This window comes from Lissotriton vulgaris, chromosome 12, assembly GCF_964263255.1.
Source record: "Lissotriton vulgaris chromosome 12, aLisVul1.2, whole genome shotgun sequence".
NCBI lineage: Eukaryota > Metazoa > Chordata > Amphibia > Caudata > Salamandridae > Lissotriton > Lissotriton vulgaris.
The window spans coordinates 433763747-433782349 of record NC_141700.1 but is presented as its reverse complement, the minus strand read 5'-3'; the positions used below and the strand labels follow the sequence as shown (position 1 = coordinate 433782349).

Genomic DNA, 18603 nt, shown 5'->3' with positions numbered 1-18603 from the left:
TGGTAGTTAGGAACATTTTGATTAGAAGTAGAAATATTTGAAGATTTGATGTTTGAGTCAGATTTCACGGCACATACATCATCAGACTTTTCTTTAGATTTATTATCAAGAGTTTTCATCCATTTGTCTGATTTCTCCAGTGCTTTAGCGGTGATAACAACATCTTTGAGTTCTGGATCTCTCATGATCCACAATTGTTCTTGGATTTTCTTGCTCTTAGTGTGTACAATAATTTGATCCCTAATCATTTTGTCAGTAATCAGACCAAAATTACAGTTAGTTGAGAGAAAGCGTAACGCTGAAAGAAAATCAAACGTTTTGGATTCTTCTTGGGCTCTAGTATAACATTTTCATCTGTTCAAAGCTACGCTAGATGTAGGTTTGAATCTAGCTTCTAGCCATGTCATGGCATCTTCAAATACATTTCTGTCACTACCACCGTCAAAATGATGAAGTGTTCTAAAGACAACTTGTCCCTCAGAACCTAAAGAGTGCAACAAATTGTTCTTTTTCCTTTCTGCACAAAATGTATCTCCATCAATAGCTTTAAAAAACGTTAAAAATTCATCCTACCATCTATTCCATGTTATGGGGGGGTTCACCTTTAACTTGAAGGAATGTGGACGGTGGTTCAAACTGCATGTTTATATATATATATTACAAGCAGAGTAATCAACATTGTTGTTATAAAGTTAAACATTTTTTTTTTAAATGTGTAATTATAAAAATGTAACTTGCCACAATGAATGGTATATTCCTTGAAATAAAGAGAATAGTTGAAGTGAATAATATAATTAATATAGTTCAAAATACATTTCCACAAGCCTATAGTACTGGTCATCAGGTGATTCCATATGAATATCTGCTCCGCGCTTGTCAGACCAATAATTTTCACACATGAGATTGTTCTTTATGAACAGCAAAACGCTTCAGATGATGCTGATGCAGATTTGGTTGTCACAGTAACTCAAAAAGGCTGCCACGTATATGCGATGACAAAACGCGTAACGTGAGGCCAGCGAGTTACAAGGAAAGAGTGTCTTTTCACGGGAGGCTAGAGAGTGAGCAGAGAGCCGTTGCAGAAAGATGCTAGAGAGAATGCATGCTCAAGGTTTAAAGGTAAACCAAGCATGCAAAAGTCTTTTCTAAGCATTTTCTGATTAAAATAAAATTGTCGATGCCGAATAAGATAAAATGTTTTTCCTTGAAGAATAAATTCAACGAATATCATGTAGATGAGTAGGCAATCAGAGAATGGCAAGAAAATAAGGGTTTAAGAAAATATAATCAAAATAACACAAGTGGACTTTCTGCCAGGAAAAATATATTAAAAGTCCAAAATTTTGAAGTAGAAAGTTTTCAAAACATCTATGCGTAGGTTTCGTTAAGCTGGTTGCTCCTGTGCTCAAAGTGTAGAGTAGCAGACCGGATACCTCGTCGCCAAAATTTGTAAGAATCCAAAGATAAATATTATATTAAAAAATGAGAATTTATTGTAGAGAGCACAGTACAGCAGGTATCTCCTTCACAGCCAAACAAAGGTACTGTTACATGGAACCTAGGATGACATCATCCATGGTAACAGAATACAGAGTTAGCTTTGAGGAGAAACAAGTAGTAAGCAAAGTTTTTCAGTAACAGTAACACATTGTAATACAATGAACATTCGAAATTATGTAATATGCAACAGCTCCACTGTGTTAGCAAGGCTTTATCGCCCAGTACCAACACAAACATTTTCTAAATCCCTTTCACTTACTGTTTAGGAAATAAAAACACGTTGCAGCAATTACAATATTTCCACCTTCAATGCCTCTGACGAGTGCAACGACTTCCATGGATAGAAAATGTATAACGAGGTCTTGGACAGTTGCATGCGCCATCTTCATTTAAGCCTGTTTCTCAAAGTAGAGGTTAGTGGTCTCTACCTGAGAAGGCACGTTCATTTGGAGATGGTCATCCTCTTGAGCATCTCCCCAATAAGAAGGGTGCTGCATTTATATGCTGCTGACTTGCATGCGTTCTCAATTTGCTGTTGTCGGTCCTTTAAATTATTCCTAAGGCATCAGTATGAACATGGACAAGAATATAATACATGTGGTCGATAGTATTTTTTGCAGATGCAATTTAGGAACCTTATATGGATGAAGTTGTTATTATAGTAGGTTTGGCTTAATATTAAAGTTACTCGTGTATTTCTGTGGACAATCTTGAATTCCTTAAGTGCAGAAGCTTTTCTCCCCCAGGGCAGAGTTCTTTTTAGGTCGAGCACTCGAGACCTCTTGTATATACTTTAGTATATACTTATATGAGTATGTACTTTGTGGGCTCTGAAGATCAGAGCCCACGGGACTGTTCTCCTTTGGCTTAGGGACTTTTTTTCTTTTCAACTGCCTCTATTTAACTGTCTTGATAGAAAATGTACAGTAAAGGTCAGTAAAATACCAGAATTGCTTTCTCCTGAGGGACTTTTGCTTTTTTTTATTTTTCTGGGAACTGCCTCTATTTAGCTTTCTTGATAGAAAACGACCAGCAGAGGTCAATAAAATATCAGAATCACTTTAGCATGCTCTAGATTCCAGTCCTTAGAAATTGTCTTCCACGAGCATCCATAGACAATAATATGTTTTTCAAAACTTGTATTTTCAGTGATTTGACCACTGAAAGCCCCGATTTTATATTAAAAACAGAGTGTCGGACTATACCATTTCCAGCTGAAAGGCAATACTTCTCTTCATGTGTTCCCATACCTGGTGTGTCACTCCATTTGGTGCTTACTTTCCCTCCATGTTAAAGAGCAGTAGATGTTTCAGCACCCAGGCTAATGTGCTGCATAGCTAAAAACATATAAGGTCCCAAAGGCGAGACTGATTGCATTGCAAATGCTTGCTTGATGTTGGAGGTAGTTTACACTGAGACCATCATATAATTTGTTTCAACATATGTATTCGGGCTGTACTTGAGTTTTGCCGCCAATATCTGGCTAAGAACACTTGCTGAGATCAACACCACTCACAACACCCTAGATTGCCTGGGGTCACTAGGTTTTAGAAATTCCTAGGGTTGGTAGATTTCCCTGGTTTCAAGCTGACCCTGAGCCAGACTAGGGCAGCTGGAAGTAGTGGTGCTAAGGGGCGCTGCAGAATCCCTAAAATAACCATGCTAGATTTCAGATGGAGAATAAGAAGTAAAGAGGTCATTACATTTAGTGTTTACCTTGTCAGATGTTCTGTGCTTTCAAAGGCAGATGTTAAATATCAGGCTATATCTCATGATAAATTGCTGCTTATTCCTTTACCTCCAGGTTTGTGCTCACTTTTGTTTCCCTGTCAATAAAGTGAGAGGAGTTTGTAAAGTAAAGTATGTGACAATCATGCTAGAGTGGGACAGGAAAAGCTGTAGGTTGTCAATTTCTTTCTAAACTCCATCACAATTCAAATACCCGTCAATGAACTGTGCAAATATTATAGAATATATCAGCAGTTAGGAAAGAACAAATGAAGCACTTGTTTTGTAAATCTAAAGTGTGATGGAAACAAAGACCTCAAAAGGATCAAACATATCAAGACACTTTACTTATTGATGCACAAATGATAAATATTTGCTGAAACTAGATTTCCACACATTATGAATCAATAAAGATATGTTAAGCGCTGCAACTCAGCTACGAGGGTCTCTAGGCACTGGAGATGCTCGCCTCTTCGTGATGATCTGTTCATTCGAGCTACCAGGTTTTGAGTCCTTTCCTGAATTGCTGGAGCATTAGGGCGGTCCCGAGGTGTAGGGGAAGGCTGTTCCAGGCTTGCCTACCAAGTGTGAGAAGTAGTGTCATCCGCTGTTGGCTCAGCAGATTTGGGGGGTGTCTGAGAGGGAGGTGTATCATAGGTGTCTGGTTGGTTGGTGGAACGTCATATGTTCGTTTATGTACACTGGTCCCTTATTGTGCAGGGCTTTGTATGCTTTGGTCAACATCTTGAACTGGCATGTTTCTGGATTAGGAGCCAGTGTAGATTCTTGAGGTTGGGTGTGATGCATATCCATATGGGGAGGTCAATGATGAGTCTAGCAGCTGAGTTTTGTATTGTTTGCAGTCTATTTAGGAGGCGTGTGGTGATTCCTACGTAGAGTGTGTTCCCGTAGTCCAGCCCGTCGGTGACAAGGGACTGCGTGACGGTTCTTATGGGGTTGACTGTGAGCCACCTGAAGATCTTTCAGAGCATGAGTATGGCATGGAAGCAGGCAGATGAGACTGTTTACCGGTTTCTTCATGGATAGTTTGCTGGATAGGGGCCACATTCGGGAGGCCAACATGCTTCAGTTCGAGACAGTTGTTCCTCATTCACTCTGTGACATTTATAATACATCTGTGGGAGTTGTCTCTGGTGGTGGAGGCGTCTTCTGACAGTGAGAGAATGAGCTAAGTGTCATCATCATAGGAGAAGAAGTTCAGTCTGTGGAATCAGATTGTATTGGGAAGGGAGGTCATGTACGTGTTGAAAAGGGTGAGGCTGAAGGATGATCCTTGGGGGACGCGCAGATGATCTTCCTGGGTTCCAAGATGAACTGTGGGAGAAAAATTCTATGGGTTCGAACGGTGAGGTATGAGGTGATCCATTTCAGGTCGTCTCACTGGATTCCAATGTGTTGGAATCTGTTAAACAAGGTGTGATGGGAGATGGTATTGAAGGCAGCTGGCATGTCTATGACGATGACATCTGCTGTTTCGCCGCTGTCAAGGAGGGCTCTGATGTCATAAGTGGCTGAGATTAGGGCTGTCTCGGTGCTGTGGTTGGCTCGAACTCCTGATAGAGAGGGGTCCAGGAGGTTGTAGGGTTCTAGGTATTTGGGGAGTTGCTGGTTGATTGCATTCTCAAGAACCTTTGCTGGAAAGGGAAGCAGAGATATGGGCCGGTAGCCTATGGTTCGGTTGGGAAGGGAGAAGGTTTCTTCAGGACAGGCCTCACTTCTGTGTGTTTCAAGTCCTTAGGTTAGGAGACTGAGGTGATGGAGGTGTTCAAGACATTCTTGACATTGTCGCTTATCGCCTTACTCCTGAGGTTGAAGATGTGGTGGGGACAGAGGTCCCAGGGTGGTCCTGAGTGCAACGAGTTCATGATGGAGATACTGGCATAAGTCATGAGTGGGTCCTAATGGGTGAGTAGGTCGTGTATGCAGAAACTGCTGATACATCCCCTGATGAGGCACTCCGGGGGTGATCAATAATATGATTCACAACATAGGAAAAGGTTTAGTTCATTTATTCTTTGTGAGTTTATCCAATGTCTTTAAACTGATATTAGCAACATATCAGGAACAGCATAAATCCATAGGGTTAATGTATGAACTTTCTCCAATGCATTTCGGGCAGAAATGCCCTTGATCACGGAGTGCTGTGGAGGAAGGCAAAAGGAAATAGGTAAGGGAGAGGTTCGAGGCCATGGGTTAGGGGCCAGGGCTTACTCGTGCTATCAGTGGGGGAGTGCGGATGGTAAGTTACCCGAGTGGATTGAATAGTGCTCGGTTATTATACGTGAGGGGATGGGTAGTGCTGGAAATTTTACCGCGTGGAGTCTAAAAAGTAAACGAATAAATAGCGTGCGCTTTAAGTTATCTGGAACTGCGGGAGACTTACTTCATAGTAACGCGTAGCGGGGTCCGCTATCCATGCGGCTGTGAAATTGCTGTCAAGTGTGTTTGTGGGTGGAGGCTATTCATGCAACGTGTTAGAAAGCGACAAGGGGCTATTAAGATAAACAAAGGACTAAAACAACGGAGGACTAAGGAAACGGAGACGCAGCCATATTGGAGTGGGGTGTGAGCTGTGAAATAAGCTGATTCGAAATATATACAGTGAGAGAGGTAGGGAGTAGGAAATGGAGGGTAAGGAGCAAAGTGAACAGTTAAACAATACTTCATCGGTACATTAGAGATAACAACTATATTCAATGCGATCATTGAGACCATGAAGCTTCAAGGTCTGCAAACGATAGATCCATTCCAGTTCTCTTTTTAATAGTAGTTTGTGGTTGTCGATTCCTTCTCTTTTCGTGAGGATTTCCAATACAATGAATTTGAGTTGAGCGATGGTATGGCGTGATTCGACAAAGTGCATCTTTGCAGGACAGCTGGATTTCTCACAATCATTGCGACTTCAGTGATGTAAAACTTATGGCAGCAAACCCACTCTGCAAATTGTTCCAGCACCTCTGAGTGCAGCCATTCACCATTGCAAGTAAGAAACAATTGGGATTTGGGTGCCCTTTTTTACAATGAGATGGCAGAGGTGACAAACCCCCCATTCTATCAACACCTGGGGCAGACAGAAATGCCTCCTTGTGCCTGGAGTTGAGCTCCAGTGCCAAGTTGGCCCAGCATTCCTCACAATTTCTTTTCTCAATTTTCTCCTGATACTTTGGTTGGCAGTCAGCTCACCAGGGTGATCAGACTGGTGTGTTCAGCACCAATCTGTCTATTCCAATGAGTTCAAATAGATCACCAGAGCATCCGGGTAAAAATAAGCAACAGAATGGGTTGAGGATCTTTCATGTCTTTGCTCTGTAATACAGGCCCCATCCTCAGGCAAAAGACAGTATTTCTGCCACCTGAAGGAGTCAGAATCCAAATTTCCTCTAGCTTGCTACTGGAAAAGCTGCAGTAATTGGGCTCTAGGCACAACCCAGCCACCACCCATTTTATTGTTTTTAAAAAGAAACTAGTAATGACATGCCGTTGGTTTTCGCTCCCCTCTAGGTTAAATATAGGGTAAATCCCTAAATTTACCCTAGGTGGGGAGTAAGAATGTTGCCGGTTTAGGGGTGGGATACAGTGGGTTTGCCAGACCATGACCCCCCACATTTATTTTTAAGTCTACCTTTGGTATTTAGTGGAGGGAAAACTCTCACTCGACTCGACTTTCTGTTGGGGGGAGAACTGGAAGTTGGAATAGATTCATTTTCTACTCCAAATCCAGTGTTTGCAAGAATAGGGAAGTTGTTGGAGTTAAATCCAACACCTTCTCTACAGTTGCACACAATGGATTTGGAGTAGAAAATTAATCTATTCCAATCTATTCCAACTTCCAGTTCTCCCCCAACAGAAAGTCGGGGTAAAGTTGTGCGTTGCAACGGCATGCGATGTAATGGCATGCGTTGCAACGTCACATATTCGCTCAGGGGTGTCCTTTCATGTTAGTCGCTCGTATCCAACACAGTAAAATAACTTATGCTGTATACTCCTTAGCTCCACTCTATGGCACAGCTAAAAACAGTCTATAAAACATTTAGAGGCCGATGGACCTTGCAGGAGGATATATTAAATTACCTTCCATTGGAATTCAATCACTCATGCCTGTTCTACTCCACCACTGCCTTATGCTTTTAAAGGGAACCTATGTAAGTATGTAAACTCCAGCAAACAGCTATTTGAGATAGTGAAACAACTGGCTGGGAAGCCTGCCGACACAGCACCTATTCCATCGCAGGCTCTCTGTAACTCGCTGGCTAACTTTTTTTTCTCTAAAGTTAATGACATTTACTTAGAGTTTTCGACCAGCGACCCACCAGTTTCAACTACCACACATACCTGTCCTCCCACCTGCTCGCTTACCCAGTTTGAGGAACTCTAGGAGGAACAAATCAGGGACATCATGCAGTCAATAAAAACAGGATCTGCCTTGGACCCCTGCCCACCCAAGGTTTACCTACCAGTAATTGACACCATCAGCCCAGCTATTATGCTAGTCTGTATCACGATACTTAGGTTAGGGATTTATCCAAACATCCTAAAAAATACCCTTCTAAAACCGCTCCTTAAAAAAACAGGTTTAGATAAGGAGCAGTTGAAGAATTACACACCCATTGCCAGTCTGCCATTTTTAGCCAAAGTGGTCGAAAAGGTAATAAATGGCCAGCTGTCTGATTACCTTGAGAAAAATAATCTGCTTGATGACGCGCAGTTCCGGAAACTCCACGGAACCGAGACTGCCTTAATTAAGGCGGCTGATGATATCAGAACCATTAGAGACCTTGGAGGGACTGCTGTCCTCATAATGTTGGACCTATCAGCAGCCTTCGACACGGTCAATCACTCTGTTCTGATTGACCGTGTCGGAAATCTGGGCATTTGTGCCAGAGCCAAAGACCTGCTGGCCTCATTTCTGTCTAGCCGCACACAAGCAGTGATGCTTGGACATTTTAAATCACCAGAACTTGCCTTACCATGTGGTGTTCCTCAAGGGTCATCTCTAAGTCCGGCACTATTTAATATTTATGTGTCGGACTTAGCTAGGGTTATTAAATCATACCAGATGAGCCTTACCTCCTATGCCGATGACACTCAGCTGGTGCTTGCCATAAATAACAATGGAGAACAGGTGGCAGCACGCTTTCAGGAAGGCATGTCAGCAATCAAAGACTGGATGAACACCAACTGCCTTAGGTTGAACTCCGAGAAGACGGAGGTAGTTATCTTCGGGAAGATCTCCCCCCTTTGGTCAGCAGAATGGTGGCCCTCATCCTTGGGAGCCGTACCAGTACCAGTAGCTAGTGTCAGAAATTTGGGAATAGTCTTTGACGAGAAGCTCAACTTCGTGGCACATTCTTACCAAACAGTGGCAAACGACCATCACAAACTCAGGCTTATATGGAAAATCAACCCATTTCTTTCGGAAAGCACTGGCAAAACAGTGGTGAGCACCCTCGTGCTCTCCTCTTTAGACTATTGCAACGGCCTATTTGCCAATGCACAAAATCGGGTAATCTCCAAGCTGCAAATGATTCAAAATGCGGCAGCAAGAGTACTATCCAGGACCCCTAAATTTAAATCTATCAGCCATACCATCAGAAACTACCACTGGCTAACAATCAGAAACCGAATTAAATTTAAATCCCTCTGTCTGACATATAAGGCAATCCATAACCAAGGCCCAATGTTCCTGCGAGAACAGCTTACTACCTACTGTCCATCTAGACAACTGAGATCTATGTCACAGCATCTACTGGCAGTACCCCGTACGAAGACAGCTACTTGGGGAGACAAGCGCTTCACAGTGACAGCAGCCAGACTCTGGAACTCGCTTACTTTAACAATTAGATTGAGTCAATCCCTTCTCCAGTTCCGGAAACTGCTGAAGACGTGGTTGTTTAACAAGTAATGAGTCCTTTTGCCACTGTGCGGTCACCTCCAGAGATCCTAATAGTAATCTTAGCACCAAGACGCCCACGGGCATACGTATGCGCTTTACAAATCTCAATAATAAATAAATAAATATGTGAACAATGAATGATGGGGTACCACACTTTTGGCATGTCAGAAAAAGTTCCCCATTGCATTCTGGTAAATATGATTTATAATATTTCCATTAATACCGGAGTAAGAAAGTGTAAATCATCAGCTGGTGCAGCCAGTGCTTGCATTTCAGGGAATTCCTAAATATCTTTTTAGGGGATTGCCTTTTTGGCAGAAGTATCAGAAATGCTGCTTTTATTTCACCAGGCCAGTACCACTCCAGTTAGCATGTGCATCCCATGGTCAGATAATCCATAGGGACCCCGCCCAGCCTCTCACTGCAGCAGGTAGCTGAAAATTGTATTCCCTGCAGGCCCTATTATGGAATAGTATCTTGCTGCAAAGGACGGATCTTCAAACCTTGCCTAAGCTGGTCCTGAGAAAGCAGGTATACCAGAAATTCTCTTAATGCATAGAGCCATCTAGAACTTTTGCATTAAACAATTCGAAGTATATTTTGACCAAAAAGAAATGGTTACATTTGATGACCTTGTGCTTAAAATACGTTTCTTAGCATTTGGCATGGATTTGGATCAACACCACCCACATTTCTTCCTGCCCCTACATCGCCAAGCAATGTTTCCTATCAAAGGCATTATGCTTGGTACCCTTGTGCGTTAGGCCTAGCTTTACACTGCTTGGCCTGTGACTCCTTAAGCTGCTATTGGAGCCAGGCCATCTGACTGTTAGGGTACAGACTCCCATTAAATCCATGTCACATGATAGTTCGGACTAGGGCTCTCAATGGTTCAAGGTCACCTTACAACTAGCTATTTCACTCCGAATCAAATAGAACTTGAACCTGAATGCCCCGGAGTGATGTCCTGAAGGCAGACGAGTTAAGGGTGGTGCTATGGCCAAAAACTCTGCCTAACTACATCCAGACTACCAGGAAAGCAGCTGTTCACCACTAGAGAGGATATCTATGATTGGGCGCTATGGGATTAACATACCAGATATACGTGTTAAAAACCATCAAAGGGGGAGGATTAGGCACTAGTGGCCTAGCACCCAGGGTACAGCCCAACTGATGGGATCTAAGAGATTGTCACTCCTGGCTATATGGTTCCAGAAACCCATCACTGGGTTCTAGAACCTCATCACTCTGTGAACAGCCCACCAACCCATCAACTAGACAGATAGCTATCTAGGTACAAAACCTTCAATTCCACAGGAAGATGCCAGAATCCCATGGACATCAATTTGCTATTTAGACAGATGGGAGCCAAACCACGAGAGTAAGGACAGCAGCTCTATTCTTTCTGAGGGTCCGCCTGGGCTTAAACTGATGTACTCTGTTCCATAGGATAATTTTACACATCAACTAACTACCTTATCCCTCATCGTAAACGGGGTAGGCACATAATGTATGAAAGTTCCTGTGAAACCTTTCTGGTATCTGTTGGGCAGAGATACAGGCTGTACCATGCACCATAACTTACTACTAAATACTAACCAAATAGGTCTGTGAAAACTGAAGAGTTCTGCCGAGTATTGCCGGTCAACAGAGCACTGTAACATAATCAACCCTGCAGGTCCCAGATAGTCGCGTAAAGTGCTTAATTTGTGACATAATAACTGTTGGTGCCAAATGTATTGCTCAAAAGACAGATACAGTTGCTATAAACTTCCCTGCCCGGAGACAAAGGATTCATAGTCCAGACTCCACCTCATGCCGCTTTAATCCACTGCCAGACGCTCCCTGCACCTTTGCCTCATTCTTGCAGGCCCCTGCTTTCTCTCTTGTTGACGTTTTTTTCCATCTTTGCTTCCTTCTTTCCCATTTGGGTGTTTACCCCCTCTTGATCTTGTGCAGTCGTTCGGGCAGATCTCAGATTCCCACATACTCCTCATCCACATCTGTTACCTACCACAGATTTATAAGTTCATACAGTAGACCACATCCAGCCACAACCAGCATGTGAAATGGTTGAAAATCTACAAACACAAAAAAGGACTTTCAGAGCTAATTGATAATGCCAGCATAACGCATCTACAAAAATACACACCTATATCACACACTTTCTCATCCATCATATAGCACCATGTCTAATATTTGGATAAACACATGCTTAACCATCATGATTGACATGAAAACTCTTCCTGGTAAGGCTCAAAGCACAGACAAAACACTTCAAACCACACACCCACATCATAACTTGCTATCTGAATAGATAAGTTCTTTAGCAACCGTATATGGGTAGTAAGTGCTGTACAAATACTAGAATACAATGCACACATATGGAAGTAATGCGGTTTCTTTCTACAGTTTGCATGCTATCTCAAATGTATCATGATTGTCTGCCTTATTTTCGATTATATTTCTGCAAATTGCCCACACCTCATTTGATAGATCAACATTTCTTTGAAACCATCTCCTTACAACCTAACAATACTTAATCTCCTGTAGCATAACAGTTCACATACTTCCACAGTAATGGTCACAACGACTATTCATTTAATCTTCGGCAAAGAAACTGAAGTAAATGCGTATAAAGGTTTATTAGAGATCACAAGACTAATCCCAATAACAACTTGATTAACCACTAACCTTGGGTTCTGGAGTCACCCTACCCACCCCAAAGTGATTCAGGAATAGTAAGCACAATATGAATGCAATTATAATATTATACAATAAAAAAATGCATGTTATTACCCTTAGTGCCTCATTGTGGTTTCTAGGTTGGTGAGGGTTGTCGAATAAGTAATTATGTCCAGAGATCCACTAAAAATTGCAGACAGACGTTTGTGAAGGCTATGTTTTAAAACGTTTTTATGCATCATTAGTTTCTATATATAATTGCTTCAAAAGCCCTTGCATTTGCACAATGCACCTCTCCCCTGAAGATTACAATTTACTTCTCATAAACTTCTGCTCAGCTTTTCCTCTGGATCTCTAAATGCTCTACTGTACCCAAACCCACACAAACAACCTAATATCTGCAAATAAGGATGCCTTGCTTCAGCCACCACTACCCAGACTGAACAGGTGCTCATGCCATAGGTCTATAATCCCTAATCTCATGAAGGGGCTTTGGGGGCAATCAGACATCTTAGTCACATACTAGTGAGACACACTCCAGCATTACCAACCCTTTCTACACGAGTGACGCAACAAATGTCGGTGGTGGGTTTAGTTTGAGGTAGCATTGATCCATTTTTTCAGTTTAAGAAAGTTTTTATTCGAATTTTTCAAAAACAATACAATCTAAAAGCCATACAATAGAAAGTAGGTAAAAGGAAATGGAATAAAACAAGTGGCATGTAATAAATGTAAAACTATAGACTAAAAGGAGAAATAGGAGAAAAATGGAGGAGTAGGAAAGGAGAAAATAAGATAGAGAAAGAAAGAAAGGAAAAGAAAGAGGAGAGAGAAAAAGAAAAAGACTTAGAAACGGCACATATGGACAATGTGCAAGAACGAAAAAGACCATTCTAATACGGATATTCAGTTTGCAGAAATGACAGGGGTGTCCCAGAACAATGCATATGATCTAACAAAATAGTGCTTTTCTGGAGGGAAAACTCACACAGCAGCAGCAGATTAAGACAATCAGGAAGGACTGCAGGACTCCCGCTGTCCCCACGATCCATGTCAAACGTAGGAAGAGAATAACGCCGAAGATATTCTGAAGACAGGGAAGGTACACTCCCATCAGGGTGCCCATGCTGGGTGACTGAAAGGACAAAAAAAAAAAAAGACACATGAAAGACAACCATAATATCTACTGAAATACAGAAGCATTTTCAAAACAGTTGCCTCAATCAACCACAGACGAACATATAGAAGTCAATTTTGGGAAAGGCAGCGTAACACACCCACCAAATAGATATATCCCCAACACGGTGAATGCCTACATTGACGAACAGCAGTTTTAATTAAACCAACTACACAAGTCAAACCATTATCAAACTTAGACTTGAATTTCGGTACCCCACAAAAAACAGCTTGAAATTAGATTAAAAATACAAGTGAGAGGCCTAATTTGATAAAACAGAATAATCACCTACTTCTACTGTGACTAGAGCAGGCAAATGGAAGGAAAATGTTTAATTCAACAGGGGACTGCTTGTTGTTTATTTGTGTTATTTATAATGTGCAGCAGATTGCAATAAAGGATAGCTTCAAGGAAACCGTTCAATAATACAATAAACAACAAGCATTTGCAATGCAATAGGTCTCGTAGTAGTTAAGTTAGAGTTTTTGGTATTGCTTGGCATAGTTTTTGGTTACTATATTTTGTTAATAGAAGTAGATATATTGCTAGTACTATTATAGTTGTAAATGTATGCTCACCCCATTTCTGGAAATGCTTGTCTTGCCCAATTGCTGGGAGCAGGACTCACTATAGGGCGGTGGGACTGGTGCAGCCACACCTGGCGTTGACCTTGGTGGAGAGCGCTGTGTTTAAAAATTATTTTTGGTTTTACAGCACATGATCTTCCTTGTGCATCAGGTAATAAAAATTATCAAGATAACTCTGATGATTAATGTGCCTAATAGTGAGAGTTCTGAATTTTGTCTAGTTGCCGTTTTGCCTCATCCATACATGCCAATAGACCCGATTCAAGCGGGAGACTCACGATTTTAAAGCCAAACATGGATTACTTGTGGATTATTGGCTTTGTCAATGGTTGTTAGCTGCATATGATAAATAAGCACCAAACACGGCCTGATTATATATAACTTTGAAAATGCTTAAGATCTGACATGAGACTCTAAAACAACTATAAGGAGTCTCTTTGAAGTTACATTAAAGGGGAAGGGTGGCACTGCTGCAGAGTTAAGATTTTTTTTTCACCGAGGGTGAGGGCAAAAATTAAGAACAGCAGGTGCTGAGCACGGGCAGGACCCGGCCCACTTAAAGCCCAGGTAACTCTATGCTAAAAAACAGTACGTCAGAGAGAGAGAGAGGCTATGGAAAGTGGTGGTGAGGGAGTTCATGGAGGAGGATATTGGGGAGGACAGCGTCAAAAAATAACTGCGTAATGGCCACCCCAAGAGCTCGAGCCGGTTACATGTCCTTTTGTTTTGGTTAAATTGATATCTCCAAAGTGCTCACATACTCGTTCAACGTGAAAGTGTTATCAAAGTTATCTAAATAAAAGAAATCGACAAATTAAAACGGGGCAGGAGAAAAAAAAATGGGTGTTAACAGTTAATAACCCCCCCTCCAAGAAATGAAGAAAAAAAAAAGCTCAAGAGGGCACGCATTCTGTGCACGCTCTCTAACGAAACCAGAGGACATTTCAGATTGTTCCTAATAAATGTGCGGGAAAAAAAAAATCATATTCTATGTCCTTCTTAAGCCCCGTTGTTGTAAAATCCGCGTGAATTTGGGAGACGTCATAGTCTTCGCTCGGTGTTCACTACCCGGCTGAAACCGGCGAGTCGGAAAGAGGACAGAAATGCCCTTCATGCGAGGCAACATAAAGTGACCAGAGGGAGTGGGCGCGGAGTCGCTTCCCACACACGGGAGCTCAGGGCTGCTCCTGCTCGCGCGCGCCTCATCCCTCTCTGTCCGACCGGAAGTGACGCGCCTTCACCTGCTGCTGCCGCCTTAGGCTATCCTGTTGTTGGAGTTGGCAGCGGCCGCTTGGGAGCGAGTACGCGGATCCGTCGCCTGCCCCTGCTTCTCGTTCCAGCCGCCGCCTTTAGGATGGGGATCCCAGCCCATCTGCTTCCCTTGGCGGCTTTGCTGCTGGTTGGAGTCGGTGAGTCCGAGCGCTCATGGGGTGACCTGGGAGGAGCCGCGGGCGGTTGGTGCTGGTGCGCAATCCCGCACAAAGCGAGTGGCGCTGCCGACGAGGAAGGTGGTACATACAGTGGTCTAACTCCAGACCCGTTTACCGATGTGGTGCCCCACGGCCGACGCTCCCCATAACTTTTTTTTTTTTTAACTGCACCCATCCCTCGCTGCACCCGGCCATGAAGGCAGCTGTAAAGTTAATGTCTGTGTTCCCCTCGCCCCCGTCAGCCACGCTTTCCTCATCCCGCTCGTCCTCCCTGCTATCCTCAATACCCAGAGCCGATCCCCACGGCTCAGGGCTGCGCCGCTCCTAGTTGCCGGTTGTTATGGTGCCCCTGCAGGTGTCCCAGGGCTTGGCCGTCGCTGGTCATGTTTTTTCCTTCCTGTGTTTGTTCTGGTGGCTGCTTATCTGTTCTGTAGTTTCGCCTTTGGTTTCTGGTTGCAGCCAGGCTCGGCCAGTGGGTGCAACAGTCCCTGGGCGGGCGGCTCTCAGAGGATGTTACTGGCGCATTGTTTATCCTCATCCGTGGCGTGATTGTGAGTCAAGGGAGGGTCTGCTGCTTTTAGAAAGCAAACTTAGTGTGGACACTGGTGAGGTCTCATAGCTGTGTTGCGAGACCAGTTGTGTTGTCTGATCCACACCCGTTTTTTGTTAGCCAATATAATTTCTTACCTTACCCCGACAAAAGCACACAGTTAAACTCCAGGGCTATTTTGCTTTTAAGAGGAGCTTTAAAACTTATAATACTGCGAGCTTTTGAAAATAGCACCCGGACGTAAAATGTATAAATCTGCAATGACTGCTGAAGCGCACGGTCTTGTGAACGCACACAGTGAAATGTACGAGCTTTTAAAATGCACCCGGACGTACCATAGACAACAAAAGCATTGCAAATTACTTTGCTTAAAACTAATAATACTGCGAGCTTTTGAAATAAAACTTATAATACTGCGAGCTTTTGAAAAAAGCACCCGGACGTAAAATGTATAAATCTGCAATGACTGCTGAAGCGCACGGTCTTGTGAACGCACACAGTAAAATGTACGAGCTTTTAAAAATGCACCCGGACGTAAAATGTATAAATCTGCAATGACTGCTGAAGCGCACGGTCTTGTGAACGCACACAGTAAAATGTACGAGCTTTTAAAAATGCACCCAGACGTAAAATGTGTCAAATCTGCAATGACTGCTAAAGCGCACGGTCTTGTGAACGCACACAGTAAAATGTATCAACTTTGTAATGACTGCTGAAGCGCCCGGTCTTGTGGACGCACACAGTGAAATGTATCAAATGTGTAATCACTGCTGAAGCGCGCGGTCTTGTGCGCGTGGCCAACGGAAATCGCCTCCAGAGAGGCAAAGCGCGCGACAGACCCTGTCTCCTGGGAAGCATGGTCCCTGACATAAGATCTCGGCGAGTACAGCGCTGACGCGCTGTATCGCTACGAGACCTAAAAACGAAATAGAATACATGAAATAACGGTAAAACATAATGCACCAAATGCATCAGAAAGGTCACAATATCAACAATATATTTTACAGTTACCAGGAGGAGCAACCAGGAAAATCAGCTTCGTTTACAAGAAGATACTTTTAAATAATCTTTATAGCTCCAGACATTTCAGAAGATCGATACAAAGTTTGGTACCTGCTGACATAAACCTAGAATCATCAAAATGCCAGTTGCAGAGAAAGTGAAATTGTGTGCTCTTTGAGTGCCCACAACCCTCAGGACACCATAATAAGTCTGATTACCAGAGTATAAAGTAGCTATAATACGTCAATATGAATAAGGCAACTAAAATATCTAAAGCAGATGAAAGATTATTTATTTATTAACCACATTCCAACTAGGGTGCCGTCATAAGTTGCCATGGTGCAACCTTAAAAAAAAATGTATGCAGCTATGTTATTCCAGTTACACAGCCACAGTAGGCCAGCCCCAATCAATGTAATCTTGGAGCACAGTCATTGCATGCCTAAGCACATCCCTTATATTCCCAAGTTCATCTTCAAAAGCGCAATTTCTGCTTCAATCACCAAGACACAATAATCAAACCACCAAACACAACTATTATTTGCCAGTATATAGATAATGTATGCCCAGGTACACCCATCATGCACCTATTCACGAATCATTCACTCTGAATAAAGCTGGCAATTAAGACCCTCATGTTAGGCAAGGGTTCAATTAAATCTTGCATATATGGCCCATAGAGCACTGCATTTAATCACTATTCTAGACCTGGCAAATAAGCTTGTACTGCCGGGTGGCTCCCGTTCCTCAAGGTGCTCCAGTAGTTTGCTCCTCAAGCTGAAGAAATTTAAAAAAATGAACACCTACCATAGTACATTCTCAGGTATTGCCCCGAGAATCTGGAAATCCCTTCCTTCAGAAACTAGACTGATTCCTTCAACACTTGCCTTCAAAATGGAAGTCAAAGCTTAACTGATGAGCACGGCGCAGAGCTTGAAGCTTTTCTCTTTTTGTCTCATATCATATTCAGCTGATTAATTTGCGCCTTGACAATTGTATGGCCCCCTATGCGGGCTTCTATTATGTCATTCTGTACTTGATGTTATTTCTATATATTATTGCTTTTCTCCAAGAATTATCTACCTATGTTTACCACAACTCATATGTAAAGCGCTCTGATACCCACCATGGTCATGTTCGCGCTATATTTTACTTTAAAAATAAATAATTAAATGAGTGGTCTACAATTAAGGGCTGAGAATATTTCACTTTGTTGATTGTTCCTAGGGTATTGGCGTTGCTGTGGGGTTTATAAATTAATCCTCTATAGCCCATAATGAAATTAGAAAGAACTTGCAGGAATGTGTGTTCTCAAACCTACATGCCCAGTAGACTGATGCAAAAATGATTCGTACAGACTTTATTGGGCATCCTCAAAAATGGAGCGAAAAAACTAAATATAAATACAAAGGAAATATATGGGCAGTGTAGTAAAGAAAAGGGAAGTCTTAACATGTTTCACAAACACTTCTTGAATCTTCCAATAGCATAAAAAAGCAAATTATTTTCAATTCTATTTCTATGCTCCATGTGAAGATTTCTACAGTTAAGATGTGAGTTCAAAAAGCTGTCAAAGCAGTAAGGGAACTAATCCTGTGTAATTGTAAAGAAAATCATGCACATATAATTAAACTAACAAATATGGAAAGGATAACCTTTAAGGCAAGAAACATGCTTTATTGCTTTTACAGTGTATGGGCAAGCATTTCGATAGCCAATAGCCACTGAAAGTCATGAATAGAACAAATAGGAAACTGTAAATATAGGAAATAATCTTAGATTTTATATTATAAAAGGATGAAAGATCATATTCATTGTATTAACCTCGGATTACATTTATGTATATTAGTATATTGTTTAATGTGTTATTTTAGGTTACTTAAAACTCCAGGACTAAATGCAATAAAGAACAATCACTGCAAGAGCATGTCAACCATGCTTTCCAGCGAAGAATCCAATCTGCAAAATATAGCTCCCAAGCAACTTTTGTAATTCTATCCAAAAAAGGATTTTGATTATGTTCTAAATGG

At 42.1% G+C, this 18603-nt stretch overlaps 1 protein-coding gene across 1 annotated transcript in view; it reads right to left on the bottom strand.

The window, feature by feature from the left end:
- Positions 1 to 18603, bottom strand: part of SLC12A4 (solute carrier family 12 member 4) — a 533265-nt gene that overhangs the window by 285002 nt on the left and 229660 nt on the right. The window contains exon 4 of the mRNA XM_086945194.1: positions 12816 to 12962. Coding sequence (XP_086801320.1) covers positions 12816 to 12962 — 147 coding nt within the window. The remainder of the gene's footprint in view (positions 1 to 12815; positions 12963 to 18603) is intronic.